Source organism: Squalius cephalus (genome assembly GCF_949319135.1).
Source record: "Squalius cephalus genome assembly, chromosome: 7".
Classification (NCBI taxonomy): Eukaryota; Metazoa; Chordata; class Actinopteri; order Cypriniformes; family Leuciscidae; genus Squalius; species Squalius cephalus.
In genome coordinates, this window is record NC_137128.1 from 26,338,347 (window position 1) to 26,353,982 (window position 15,636).

Here is a 15,636-nt window from a genome sequence, read left to right on the forward strand (position 1 = left end):
CTCAACAGACTAACACTAAAGCCGGGTCAACGAGCAGTGACCCTGATGATTCTGACCATGGCTGTCTTGACCATCACACACGAAGAGCAAAGCTGTTGTTTCGTCCCATAAGAAACTCCAGCGCACAAGGTAAGAGCTAACACTGTGTGATACAGTAGTTTATAGATTCTTCCAGATTCTTGGATTACAATAACTACTGCAATTTCTCTTAGTAGCAGATACAGAGTGGACAGAAGACAAACACAGTAGGATGACTCTCCAAACACAGCATCCAAGCAAACAGCACGAGGACAGACAAGCCGCTCATCGGGAGCCGGATATCTTTGCTTCCCAGTCCAGCAGTGATGAAGAGGAAGAGACTCGACGGCCCACTACGATAGTGGACTGCTCTCAGAGCCATATCACTAGCATAAGCAATGCTAAAAGGGACAAGAACCTCAACACCAGTAACTCTTTCAACGTGCTGTCAGGTAGGAGGATTCTGATAATATCTTTCCTGTTATTACTGGCTTTCTGTTAAATTTACATAATGTGTATTATATAAGTATTAGCTTGCCTAGCTGAGAAAAGTGGACATAAAAAGACGTAAAATAACAAAGATCCTAACATTTATGTTCATTTGAATATAATTGGAATAATTTTCACTTAAAGGGTTAGTTCAGACAAAAAATGAAAATTCTGTCATCATTTACTTAACCTACATTTTTTTCCGAACCCATTAGACTTTCCTTCATCTTCGAAACAGAAATAAAGATGTTTTTAATGAACCCTGAGTAATGAAAGTCCAATGAAAGTCTATGTAAAAAATAAAATTCTATGGTTCAAAAAATTCATAGAGATTGCAAAAGAAATTCATAAGAATCAAGCGGTTTAATCCATAAACTGTACAGTGCCTAGCTGTAGTATTAATTTCTCTTAATTTTTTCTGCATTTTATGTTTTTTCCACATCAATCTACACTAAAAAAAACAGATTTGTGATAACTTTGTAAATGTATTAAATATAAAAAAACTGAAATAATTGCATTGCATAAGTATTCATAACCTTTTCTGGGACACTTGAAAGTTAGCTCAGGAGCATTCCTATTTCACTTGTAGATGTCACTACACTTAAAGTGGGGTTAACCAAATGGCAAATACAATTGAATGGGTATGATTTGGAAAGACAAATGAAACCTCTCAATAAAAGGTCTAACAGCTAAAAATGCATATCAGAGCAAAAACCAAGCCATGAGAACTGCCTGTAGAGCTCAGAGACAGGCTTGTGTCAAGACACAGATCTGGGGAGAACTACAAAAATATTCTGCTTCATTGAAGGTTCACAGAAGCATGCAGCCTCCATAACCCTTAATGGAAGAAGTTTGAAACAACCAGGCCTCTTCCTAGAGCTGGAATCCTGGCCAAAATGAGCAATCAATGGAGGAATTTGCGAAAAAGCACCTAAAGGACTCGACTGAGAAACAATATTCTCTTGTCTGATGAACCTCAGTTCCAAGCATCATGTATGGAGGAAACCAGGCACTGCTCATCACCTGCACAATACCATCCCAACCGATAAGTGTGGTGGTAGCAAACATCATGCTGTGACGATGTTTTTCAGCTGCAGTCACTGGGGGACTCGTCAGAGTAGAAGGAAAGCTCAACACAGCAAAATATACATGTAGAGTTTGCCTTAATGAAAACCTAGCCTGGAGCATTCAGAACTTTGGACTGGGCAGAAGGTTCACCTCCCAACAGGACAATGACCTTAAACACACAGCTAAGACAATGCAAGAGTGTCTCATGGACAACTCTGAATGTCCTTGAGTGGCCCAGCCAGAGCCTGGGCTTGAACCCAATCGAACATCTCTGGAGAAACCTGAAAATTTCTGTCCACTGATGATGGTTCCCATCCAACCTGACAGAGCTTTAGAGGATCTGAGGAGGAGAATGGTAGAAAATCCCCAAATGCAGATGTGCAAAGCTTGGTGCATCATACCCAAAAAAGACTTGAGGCTGTAATCTTTGCCAAAGGTGCTTCAGCTAAGTAGTGAGTTAAGGGTATGAATATTTATGCAATGGTATTATTTAAGTTTTTCATTTTTAATGGAGCAACATAAATAATGTTTGAATTTTCACTTTTGGGTGAAATCTTCCCTTGCAGTGAATGCATCATTTTGACATTACCCTTAATTTAAATTAGGAGCTCTTTCGGGGGTTTCTAACGCCTTCAGCTTTTGGGGGGACAGTCATGGCCATCAGTACCAGGAAGTACCCAGCCACAGCATGTCTTTCCCCTCATCTTCGGTTCCCTCCAATACCGTCCTGCACAATGTCACCCATCGTCATTGCACTGAGGTAGAGAACAGACTGGAAATGATGCATAGACAACTCCAGCGGTGAGATCAAATTACAGGATTGTTGTTATCTTGGAGTCCTTTAGTCATTATAGGTATGCTTTGAGCTGTGTTTGTTGTCTTGTTTTTTTCAAAGATTGGAGAAGCGTATGTCAACAGACATTGGGGCCATAATGCAGTTGCTTCAGAGGCAGATGGTGCTGGTTCCACCAACATATAGCTCTGTGACGTCCCCTATAGAAGCATCTCCAAATCCACACAAACCAGGTCAGAAACTGGTCCAGCCTGTCAACCCTTTAGAGACAGAAACGCCAGCCATTCTCTCTGAGGTATTTCACGAACTTTCACATTACAGTCATCAATTTGTATTGAATCTAATGATAGGCACTACAAACTCCAATCATTAATTCATCCTCTTTGATTTTCCCAGATACTTGATCCCCACGACTTTGTTGGCAGTCCCATAAAGTCCAGTGAAAGTCTGTCAGGTGCAGTGGAGCTCCAGCTCCTGGACTGTTCCTTACAGCCCTCCTTTGAGACTCATTCTAGGGCTTATACAGGGAGATGGCCACGTACCATGAGCCACAATGCAGGGAACGCATCTGGTGATCTCACAGCACAAACCGATCGCCAACAAACAGTCATGGCTGATCAAGGTGGTTATCGTTTTATTGATGCAGAGCCTATTGGAACTGTTCACCATCCACAGGCTGGTCCAAGGTCAGATTTGGAGTCCTCCGAGTGTTCAAGACGCCTGTCATTGCCAGCGCAACATCAGGTAGAGGATGATTCCTCAATCCAAAAAAGACATGGCTCTGATCCTAGGTGTTAAGAGTGAAACTTTTTTGCACCATCTCAGTGGAAAACAATTCATACAACCTGACGGACCACCACACTGATGGCAGGATGTTTTGAAGATCTTCTACTTCAGGTTCATATTGATTACCTCAGAAAGTCTATTGTAGAGGCATCATTAATGTCCCTGTAGTTTGGTACATTTGTGTTAGCTGGTCTAACGACACTCATTGTTTTTACCAGCCTCTCAGTGAAAACGTTGTCTTTTAAGAAAGTGTTCACTTGTTATTTTGAGGTGTAAATGTAATGATATGCATTATGATTTGCATATCAGTTTTTTTTTTTTTTTTAAGTGTGCGGTTTTGTGTTGAATTGATGATTGTTTGTTTGTTTGTTTATTTGGAGAAAAGGTCTTGGACATACTGTAGCAATACACTGGAAAGGCCCATCAGAGTATGATTTAGAAAATGTATCTCAGGTGGAAGAACCCCAAGCTAATCTCTAGTAGCTCAAATACCTCTGAGTGAGTTAATCCAGGGAACACTGGTGAATCCTGCTGAATAACATGCCAGTAATTTACATGAAAGCATGTGTTTATTTCTTTCAAATATCCACAGCACAGATTTTCCCATGACAGTATTTTATCACTCTAAATATATAATCATCAGTTTGGCCAAAGGGTCAAAATGTGATTTAGACAGATTATAATGAAAAATCCATTTAGAATATAATCCATATCACTAATAGAATTAGTAATACACATATATAATACATATATAATCAGTTGCCGCTGGTTTATGCCAAGCACATCCAGTAGTAAGACATATATAAATGTGCTAGAAAGATATTTATAGGGAATGTGGTATGTGTAGCTTGGAATGTTCAAATGTAATATAACATGTAATTTATTGCAATCTTAAGTAGGAATATTTATTGTTAGCTTACTATAAATTGATTATTGTGCACATTTTACCTCCTATGAACTTGTAATCATATTCACATTGAATAAATTAATTCATAAAATCCACAAGTCTATAAAAGTTTATTAAAGAACATATCTGGCTGATTGAAAGAAAAACATAATCCTTTTCCTTGTTTCTCTGGTGTCAAAAGGGACATTTTTCTTTTTTCAAATGTCACCACCTCTGCAATGCTGCTGCCAGCAAAAGCTAGTGAAATCCATTTTCAAGGCTCTGATATTTATGTCAGTGGATTCAATCTATAGAGCTAGAGGGCAAATTGAAAGTCCATGTCATGCTCAGGCTCTGCCCAATTTCCATTGTACTGCTTAATTAAAACAGAAGGTTGATGAGTGTCTAAAAATGAAGTGAATTGTTCTGCTCAAACTTGTTGTTTTGCTCTCAACCAAAAGTGTAACCATCCTTTGAAATATCTTTTCAGCATCAAATAACACTGAGTATAAGCAAACACAAATAACTTTGTGTAAATAGGATATACTTCAGCCAAAACGTAGACAAACCCATCCCGCTTCCCACAGGAAAACACCCACCTAAACCTGTAAAGCTGCAAATAGCCTATAGAAATACATTAATTCAATAATGCAAAAAACACAGTTCAACCTGTCAATGTTTCTTTAAGACCTGTACTCTATTAGATAGAGTAGAAAGGACAATTCATTGAACTGTTTATTCAAGTGTAGCTCCTGAAAGGAAACACGGGTTCAGTGTAACGGGAAACCAGCCGAATGAGAAACACCCTCTTAAAAAAGGGGCCTGCTCTAAGCCTATCATTGTTATATATTTTTTATATTAACGCTTCAACTGCGCTCCTTAATCGTGTTCCAGAACCGGATAAAGAGCACAACAGAGGAATTCCCTACTTCCACAACACTTTATGCTCTTTTCGCAGCCTATTTTTATAAGGGTGTCATGTATGAAGTTACATTCAGGGGATTTTCAAATGAATCTTCCCATAAAGGCCTGCATGGAAACTACGCATGTAAGAAACGAGAGGATGCTCAGGATGCAAGAGCAGCATAGTGGTGCTTTGGCTAGACTATAGAGTACTATTTTCCTGAATTGTGATTGGTCAAGGAGAATAAGGGGCGGGGCGTCGCCTGCGATCACAGAGGCGCACTGTATGAGAGGGCGGATCTGACTGTGCACATCGGCCAACACTACAGAGTACTGAATTTTAAAAACAACAACAACAACGGGTAAGTGCACTTTGACATTGTGATTAGTGCTCACATTTTATCGCTTCACTATAGGAATACAATCAAGGCATATGTGCATTAAGAAAGGCTTACCGTAATGGAGACAAAAATTGACAACGAATTGTCGTGCACGCTTAGATTTTGATACAGTCGCAGTCCCTGGATGACAGGCGTTAGTTATTGTTATACACACGCGAGATAATGATGCGATGCAAAAACAGAGTGGCTATGACTCATCGCTCTCTCGTTTTCAAACGTTCAAAATATGTCGATCTGCCGAGATTTCTTTGTTTAGGCACTGCCGCAGTTAGGATGCTCTGGACAGGTGCCCTCCGCAGCAAACCTCTATAAAAAGCTACTACAGTTACATAACTTCAGCAGTGCCACATATTGTTTTAACAATGTGAACATTTTGGAATGATGAAATCGTGAAAGGTTCCTTATAAAGGACGATTTAAGCTTTACACCCCATATAAACTGCAAACGAACGACGCGAAAAAAAACAGAACGAGTCAGTTCTAATAAATGAAGCTGGCTTTGATAATGGGCGCGTTCTAGTTCGTCGCGTCTCATCGCATTGTTCTCATCCGTACTGGCAATGTAGCGCGTTCAGTGCCTGTGCATCGCGTGCTCGGCTCTCTGCAGTGCATCTCTTCAACATGCTTCATGGACATGCGTCATACTGTAAAATTCAATTGAGATTAAACACACGATCCGAAACTGACGCATTGAGGGTCATGTATGGATACCTGGCATTGTGGGACAGGTTAATTTGTGTAATGAGACATAACGCTTTCATGTGCACGTTTCCTCATTTGATATTCCGAATGGTTGCATTATAGAGGGACAGAGGTACACTTTGACCACACCCCCCTTGAATCTTAATAATTCCTTATTCAGTTAATGCATATATTTCTCCTTCTTTGCACTGTGACTGGCTTTGTTTGCTTTGCATACAGGTCATGAACAAATGTCACTGTAGTGTTTATTCAGTTAAACCAAGTGTGAAGGACAAGGAGGTGTCCCTCTTGGGTTTGTATTCTTGTCTGTTGTATTTAAATATTTTTGTATGGGTGAGGCCGGTAAAAGTGTGGTGACAGGTAAGCTGAGACGGATATGTTTAAAGATTAATTAGCTTTTAAATATCAGGAGATGATCAAATGTAATGGTGATTAACGCAGCAACGGTCGTTGTCATTCAGCAAATGTTTTCATAGTGGGTGTGATCATGCTTCATCATGTAAATAATCCCAGGAAGCACATGAAAAATCCACTGGTAAATGAGAATGTTGTTCTTAAAGGGTTAGTTAACCCCAAAATGAATATTCTGTCAGTAATTACGCACCCTCATGTTGTTCCAACCCTTTAAGACATTCGTTCATCTTCGGAACACAAATTAACATATTTTTGATGAAATCTGAGAGCTGGCTCACTTCTTCGTAGGCTGCAAGGTAATTGATATCTGCCAGCCCAGAAAAGTTAGTAAAGACATCGTTAAAATAGTCCAAGTGATTACAGTGGCTCAACCTTAAGTTTATCGAGCGACGAGAATACTTTTTGTGCGCAAAAAAACAAACAAAAATAACGACTCTATTCAACCATCTCTTCTCTTCCATGTCATTCTCCTAAGCTGTTGACGTAGTGTAACAGCGCAACGCTTCTGGGTTGTACGTCAGAACGTAGGCTCACTATTGGCCAATGCTGGTCATGTGTGTGATGCGTGTGATTCTGGCCAATAGTGAGCCTACGTTCTGACGTACAACCCAGAAGCGCTGCACTGTTACACTACGTGAACTCACTCAGAGGCCCACACAGAAGAAAATGAGTAGCTGAATAAAGTCGTTATTTTTGGGAGGTTTTTGCGCACAAAAAATATTCTTATCGCTTGATATTATAAACTTAAGGTTGAGCCACTGTAGTCACTTGGACTATTTTAACCATGTCTTTACTAACTTTTCTGGGATGGCAGATATCAATTACCTTGCAGCCTATGAAGGAGCGAGCCAGCTCTCAGATTTCATAAAAAATATCTTAATTTGTGTTCCGAAGATGAACGAACGCTTACGGGGTTGGAACAACATGAGGGTGAGTAATTACTGACAGAATTTTGGGTGAACTAACCCTTTCAACATAAGCCTCTACAAATAATATAAAATCACTTACTCTAAACTATTGTGCATTGCAATATTGTAATCCATATTGAATGGATTTTGATCATTAATCATCATACCTTAACTGCAAAATTTAAAATCTGGATAATATTTAATGAATGATAGCTTAGTTGTAGCTAGGTTAGGATTAAGCTGATAGACCTTGATAAAACTGGTTCGAGCTTGTAGACCACGTTAAACTGGTAACAAACCAGCTACCATGTCCAAAAAAAAAAAGAACAGCTTGGGCACCATAAACAGATGTGATGCAATTTTACAGCAGGGATACAGACCTAGTTTGACAGAATTGTCACTATTTATAGATGAACATTTCAATAAAGCTTTTTTTAAACTATTTCCACAGTGCAGTAAAAATATGTTTGGCTGTTTAACAGTGAAATGCAGTGGCCAACCTTGTTCAAAAGTGTATCATCATCTCATATAACTTCTTTGATACATGATACATTTACACTCAGTCATCGCAAAAAAAAAGAGTATACAAAGCTTAATTCTGTGATCCATCGTGAATGTAACAAAAAATGTCCCACTTTTGCATTGTTTTTACATACAGTACAATGTGTTTGACCTTGTCTAAATTCCTCAGAAATATTTTCTCATTCGACTGAGAAGAGAATGAAATAAAATATAAAATAAAACATATAAAACCTTTACCATTCAGTAAAATGAAAAAATGTAAATGAACTGGGGTGAACCCACATTGTCATCATATGTCGCTGGGAAAGGGAAGCTCAGTAAGATGGCATGCGGTTTCTGGACTGCCGTGATTCTGGGGTGCCAAGTCAGGGATTGCTGGCCTGTTGTGATGCCCTGCGTCCCGTCATACACAATCCCCATTCCCCTCACTGATGGCCTCTGACTCTAATCCGCACAGACAACCCCCCTCCGTTGTTATGCTGTGACCATGGGCAGGCCAATAGCACTCTCCCCATTTTAGGATGATGATGTAAGCTGATTACAGTATTGGGGTGAGAAATATACAAGATCATACTTTGTCTTTACCATTCAGTAAAATGAATATGAATATATCATTATTGTTGATGGCTCCAGTAGGCTAAGGTTACCTGATACTCCAGTCTGACTGACATCAGTTTGACAGTTGAAGGTGCTTTATTTTCGGATGCCTCATTTTTACTCAGAATAAGAGATAGACAGAGATTGGTAGTGCTGCATATACATAAACCCAGTCACAATGAGTGGCAGCAAGTAGCCGCATGCTCAGTGGCTTTGGCACACAATGGAACACATTGAGCCAGACCCTCATCCCACGTTCTGTGTGCATTCATACAGGAATGTTTGGAATACAGAGTTTACACAGCAACACAAATGGTTGCCAAATACCAGCCCGGTCTCTGCTCAAAAACTCTTGTGAGCTCGCCATTCTCCTTTAAACCGCACGAGGACAGCGTGTGCTTCTGTCAGAATCTGTTTCGATTTTGGACCATTTGTTTTGAGCGACATTTGAAGAGATGTATCTGGTTCATTGTTGAATTTTTGCTCAAACAATTTAAATTTAAAAATCCACATGAATTCAGGATGTCTCAATATTTGGTTTCTCTCTCTCTTTTTATGCTTCACCAAAAAAATCTGTCATTACTGTATACTCTCCCTCATGTTGTTCCAAAATGGTATGCATTTCTTTCTTCTGTTGAGAACAAACTAAGAAATTTTGAAGAACGTTGTGAACCAAAGACAATTGAAACCCATTGACCCTCTTATTCTATGGACAAAACCAGAGAAATTTCTCCAAATATATTCTTTATGTTCCACAGAAGAAAGAAAGTCATACAGGTCTGGAATGACATGAAGGTGAAAAAATTATGACAGCATTTTCATTTTTGGGTGCAGTAGCCTTATTTCTTCCCAGCAAGCAATAGCCGTCATTTCACCGTCTCGCTTAACTATATACCCCACCCGATATAGTCTGGCTATGAGTAACCCACTTCTAACCAAAATAACCTTGAATTTGGTTACATGTCGTTTTGCCAAAATAACTTGCTAGTATGATATTCCATCATTTAAGCAAAGTAAACAGTGATTACAAGTTGTTTGGTTTCATTTCTTTGACATGTTCTATGCGTAGCCTGTGCGTCTATTCTTGGGCTATGGTTAGACGTCTACTAAATCTTCACTGACAGCCCAAATTTTGTCTTGTTTTAGCCTAGACGTCAGGGCTGTGTTTGGATGGTTATTAGACGTCTTTTAAATGCAAAATTGCTTGCTGGGTTTTAAGACAGCAGCAGTCGAGCTCCATGAACTTTTCCGTTTGTTCAGTTCAGTTCAGTTCACATTTATTTGTATAGCGCTTTTCACAATACACATTGTTTTAAAGCAGCTTTACTGAAAATGCATGAGTCCACATTATAACTTAGAGTGATCTGTTATTAGAGGTAACTGTCTTAGTTATGTATTTCAGAAATGGACATATACAAAATCACAGTTAGCTAAAAATGTATTAATTTTAAACAATGTAATAATTCAAGGCAGAAACAATGAGCTCATTGAAGTAATGAATACTTGTTTGTTAACAAATGATTATGGCATTTAGAAAAATGGAGCATTGGTGCATGTTGATTCAGAGTTTGTGTTGATTTGTGTCAAACCTGATGATTGTGTTCTCCAAACATGATACTTGAACTTCAGTGGAAGAAGAGAATGTGACTGTCTATACAAAGAGTAACATGATCAGTGCCACTTAAATACATGATCAGTGACCTAAAATAGTGCAGAATCTTTCATATTTCTTCTTCATTTTAATTTATTAAATGTATTAACATTTATTTACTTTTAAATTATTGCATCACAGATGTTCAATAGTCTCAGACCTTTGGACCCAACTGTACTTAACATACATACACATTTATACCCACTCACAGTGTTCAGGCCTATTGACTCAAATGAATGAATAAGTGAACAAGAGTGTCCCTCCTAAACAGAAAGTGATGGCACTCTGTGAGATGCCACTCTGTGCCAGGGCTGATGACATCATCCAAGGCGCAAAGAAAAACTGCTGAATCACAGCAGGACACAGGGCCGTGTCAGAGTCAGAGCGGTAAAAGTGCAGGGATGTACCTGTGTCTCATTTGCCATGGTCTGATGAATAAGCCTTAGGAGACTGCACCATATGACCTGCCATATGACATGTTTTATTCTCTCTGAAAAACTAACGTTTGGTCTTTTTTCCCTTTTTTGAATAAATACTATGAATAAGCAACAGTGATGTTACTGTAAACTAAAACTATAAAAAAACGTTAAAAAAAATAAAAACGAACATTAGGAATGTTGCCTTGGCAGCTAATTGAAATGAATAGCATTAAGAAGAATTTAAATGACTAAATCTAAAACTAAATTAATATAAATAAAAGAAAATCACAATTACAGGCAAATCACTTAAACAAACTAAAATGAAAACTGAAATTATAAAAATAAAAGCTACTTCAAAATTGTTATGAATACTATACAAGTAAATAAATAATACTGAAATAGTAAATCAGATCATTCTTTGTTTCTGAGGAAAATATGCCCACAAATATGACTTATCAACAAAACTGAATGGGATATTGCACAATCATTCCTGTCATTTCAAGGCTTTTTTTATGCTCTTACTGTCTAATGTCATACTGTACATCACTGTGTGCTGCTGTACAGTAACAGCTGAGTACAGCAAGTGTTTCAGGCTGATTATGTGACGTCAGCAGGGACAAATACGAGGGGGAATCACACTGCCTGTAATCTCTTCATTTTTTGGACCAGCTGGGCCTTTTACCATTCATCAGGATATCATCAGAATTACACTTTACATCCATATACATGCAGGGGGATGGGAAAGACAAGGAGAGGAGGGAGGAAATGCAAAGACAAAGCTGTGGATAAGTAATAAACGTGAATAGGAAAGACCAACCACTGAAATAGAGAGAGTGAGAGGGAGGAAGATTCAGGGGGAGGAGATGGATTCTGGGTGGGTTTTGGGGCAGCAGCATTTTAATCCCATGTTTAGCCTTGAACAGACTTGCATAATCATATTAATGTCTAAACTGAATAGATCAAAACCACTGTAGAGATTTGTTCAGCTCTTAACTCATTTGCCCCCTGCTGTCAAAATGCATGATGATTTGATTTGGTTTGTGATGGTTTGAGTGTTTGTCACGCAACAGTGTTGCAGCTTTTTTGGACATTTGTTGAACAGGACAGTGTGTAATTGTGTTAATCTGAGTTCTCTGAATGTGGATAGTGTGGCAGCTAGAGAAACAATGAGACACAGTTAAACTCATGCGATGGCAAACAAACTGAAGCTCTGAAGCTCTCACAATGAAGCTCTCTCTCTCAAACCCTTCTCTCACTATCCCTTTCTAACGTTTCCTCCTTCATTTCTCTCACTGACACTGTTTATATGCACAATACATAGTTTACTGTGTGTAAAGGGACAGATCTGAGCAAATCAAGAACTTGAATTTTAGTTTTTATGTTACATGACACCTGATGTCCCACAGGTTCACATGCTCGCAGTACACAATTGTGTCACATACTCTCACGTTTTGCCTTTATAGAAGAAGGAAATCATTGTTTTAAGTAACCTTAGGATATAGTTAAAGTGCAACTTATATGACAGCTGTTCATTTGGCATGCAGCCACATTCTTTAAAATGGCAGTTGATCTTAATATGTAGTGCACAGGGCAGGCACATGATCAGATTTGTCTAGGTCTGAACATCTGGCCACATTTACATGTTGAAAGCCTCCATACGAGAGCTCTTTGAGTGCATGACCTTTCTGAGTGTAGCATAAATTGGGCACTGATTTGAAGATATGAATTGTTATCTGTTAACTAGATGTTGGGATCAAACATAGGCCTCACATTTTTTTAGGGCAAGAGTATTTACAGAGAGTATATACTGTACATGCACTTTTAGCTGCATTACTTTTTAATTGAGAAGGTCCAGGCCTGCTTTTTTTGGACTGATTGCCCCTCTTTTTTTTTTCTACAGGAGGATGGACTTCAGTTTACGTGATGCCTTCACAGACGGAGCATCTAAGGCAACCCAGGACAGCCTACTGAAGAGGGATTTTGTGGCCGGGTTGGAGGCACAGACCTTTGATGATAAAGTGGGCGAGACTGTTGGGAAGACAGACTACCGCCCCCTTCTGGATGGGATGGATGGGAAAAGGGAAGGTATGTCCCTCAGAACTAGACAGTCTTCCATAAAAGTAATCTATATTACTTGTGACATTTATAATGTTAAAAAATAAATCTATTTAAAATAAATCCTGTTCTTTTGAACACCAAATCAGCATATTAGAAGGATTTCCGAAGGATCATGTGACACTAAAGACAGGAGTAATGATGCTGATAACTCAGCGTTGCTATCTCAGGAATACATTTTATTTTACATTACATTAGAAAACAGTTCTTTTAAATTATAATAATATTTCATAATTTTTACTGTATTTTTGACCAAATAAAGGCAACTTTGGTGAGCATCAGGGATTTTTTTCAAAGACATAAAAACATCTTGCCAACCCAAGCTTTTGAACATTTATACAATCAAATTTTTTAAAAACATTTTGCACAGTTATTTGCTGCTTTATTTTTTTATTTATTTAGATATGTTGGGTATATTGTGTAGTTGTGCAATGCAACATCAGGAACAGGCTTTTATTTTACTGTCTTCCTTCTGCATTGGATTGTGATCTGATGTATTTAATCTGAAGTATTTATTTGTGTATTTCTTATCTCTATCTGCCACAACATATAATGGTGAGTGGAAGAAGCACATTTTATTCCTTTACTTTGGTTTCACATCCTGTTCAAGTTGGTTTTATGAGGAAAAACACATTGATATTCTGAGGTATTTTCGGGTTGCTTTTGTGTTTGTTTGTCTAGGACAAACGCCTGATCATGGTTGGCAACATCTCTGATCTAAGAATTTTTTTCCGCCTCAAACCGTGCTGTCTTCTGCCAAGAACCATTCCGAGTGAACTCTAGGTTCAGTTAGGCGGACAGCCTTCCTCTTGGGTTACAACCATCCCCATATTTATTCTCAAATGTGTTTGTTATTTATTGGGGCACATTTTCACAGTTTAATCACCTGGTATGCATGAGGGCACTAATAGTGTCTGAATAAATACGTTAAAATATGTTGTTGTTGTTTAACTGGTGCTTTTTGTGAAGTTAATCATTCATAAATCATCTAAAAAAAACTATTTTAGTAAAGGTTACACGAAATGGCTATAGATTAACTATCAAAGCTTTATGGACTTTCAGCTTCTGGGTTTGGGCCATTAGTTCTGGGGAATGTTTTTTTCGTTTTTTTTTTTTGCATACTGTACTGTAGGACTACCTGCCACCATCCCATTCTGTTTAACTTTATCCTACATTAGTCATATGAAAGTATTGTTTGTTATGTTTTCTACTTGTAGAAGAATATGCAGAAATGTCCTTTATAATATTGAGCTTGTGCTTGACAGAATGCTTAGACATCAGTACAGCAGGATGCACTCTCAACAAGAGCAAGGTATATGTATATGTGTGCAGCACTGAGCTGTATATAGATGCTGGTATCAGCAAATCTGTCCACAGCAGATGTGACAGATACTTTTAATAGCTTCAGTTCAGTGCAAAGATATGAAATTCAATTACTGCCTCCATTAAGAGAGAGAAATGCCATTTATTTGATGTTACTGTAAAGATTAGCACTCTCGTTATGGCAAGGCTGTTGCATATCACAGTTAGTATATAACAAAAGTGTGTGTTTCTATGGTGGTTTCTCATCAGATCATTGTATGACTTGCTGGAAAAAATAGAAATTACTAAGCAAGTTGTCAGTTCTGACAAATACATTACGGCCAGCTAGCAGGCAGTATATTTTCCTGCCACGCTTTTTCCACTGAAAAGGTTGTGTGAGATAATAAAGCTTTTTTTATTGACAAAGTAATAAAGATTTATTGAAATTGTAAGTTGTCTGTTGACAAGCGCTTAGAGGCTCATTTCCAAAGAACAAAGTACATGTAAGGATGATTAATCAATAACCATGATGCTATTACAGGCTGTGAAACTTCTTGGAAAGATAATAATATTACACGTGCAGTCCATTATCATGTACTTTCATCTTGCATCTATAAACTGAAGAAATAATTTGATTATTTGTTTGCAAGGCTCTTGTCCTCCTCTACTATGATATGACCTTTCTTTTTCAATGGATATATGCTGAAGACATCAAGGGCATCTGCATTCTAATGTGTGTTAGGAATATATATATTTTTCATATATTTTAACTGTCATTGTGCTGTATAACATACAATTGTCAGTTTAATATCTGCTATAATAAATTTTACTTGGGTTACCATTCAAAATTTTTGCTAAATATATATGCTACAAACAGTGTCCAATGTCCATTTCTAAAAGGATTTTAGGTTTGAGATATGTGGGAACGTTGATATACTGTATGAAGACTTGTCACTAGTCTTGGTTTTATTTTTAAATGGAATACTGTACATTTTCAACAAAATGCCCAAAAATAATTTGTAGTTAAAGGGATAGTTCACCCAAAAATGATGGGCCCCATTGACTTTGGTCATCAACTGTTTGGTTACTGACATTCTTCAAAAAAATCTTCTTTTGTGTTCAGTAGAAGAAATAATTCATACAGTTTTGGAACAACTTGAGGCTGAGTAAATGATGACAGAATTATAATTTTTGGGTGAACTATCCCTTTAATATCTTAGTTTTTGTAGAAATAAGACCCTCTCTAGTTCTTAGGTGTCTTTAACTACGATGTATTTATATTTAAATTAATCATTTGATACAATGCACTTATTGTGTACATACATGTTACTTTGTACTTATATATATATTTTTAAATACATGCATGTAATTACACCTGTAATTAATTTGTGTAATTACATCTATAATTACACTGTTGACCCTTCCCTTACACCTTAATCCACCCTTAAACCTTCCCATACCACCAAACCTGTCCCAACCTTACCTGTATCTCACCGCAAAAGCAGCAAAAGTAGTTTGCAATAGAATATGAACACAATAAGTACTGTATATTGTACTTATTTTTTGATGTAAGCACATAGTAGTTAAAGACACCCGAATATAAAGTGTGATCGAAATACTGATCAAGCAAATACAGAAACAAAAAGCTTTTGTCAACTGAATA

At 37.8% G+C, this 15,636-nt stretch overlaps 2 protein-coding genes across 15 annotated transcripts in view; both read left to right on the top strand.

Moving 5' to 3' along the window:
* The window catches only part of kcnh2a (potassium voltage-gated channel, subfamily H (eag-related), member 2a), a 45,008-nt gene extending 40,853 nt beyond the window's left edge, over positions 1-4,155 (top strand). Inside the window, exons 11-15 of the mRNA XM_079875831.1 lie at positions 9-129; positions 216-470; positions 2,181-2,376; positions 2,471-2,663; positions 2,765-4,155. Coding sequence (XP_079731957.1) covers positions 9-129; positions 216-470; positions 2,181-2,376; positions 2,471-2,663; positions 2,765-3,166 — 1,167 coding nt within the window. The 3' untranslated portion in view covers positions 3,167-4,155. The remainder of the gene's footprint in view (positions 1-8; positions 130-215; positions 471-2,180; positions 2,377-2,470; positions 2,664-2,764) is intronic.
* Positions 4,156-5,209: 1,054 nt separating this feature from the next.
* Positions 5,210-15,636, top strand: part of map4l (microtubule associated protein 4 like) — a 36,127-nt gene continuing 25,700 nt past the window's right edge. For 7 of the 14 annotated variants that reach the window (XM_079876672.1, XM_079876674.1, XM_079876676.1 and 4 more), the window contains exons 1-2: positions 5,217-5,305; positions 12,457-12,641. In XM_079876672.1, the coding sequence (XP_079732798.1) occupies positions 12,461-12,641 (181 nt within the window). In that variant the 5' untranslated portion in view covers positions 5,217-5,305; positions 12,457-12,460. Of the gene's footprint in view, positions 5,306-6,283; positions 6,338-12,456; positions 12,642-15,636 lie in introns of those variants that run through there. The other 7 variants (XM_079876668.1, XM_079876669.1, XM_079876670.1 and 4 more) reach the window with 5 other exon arrangements.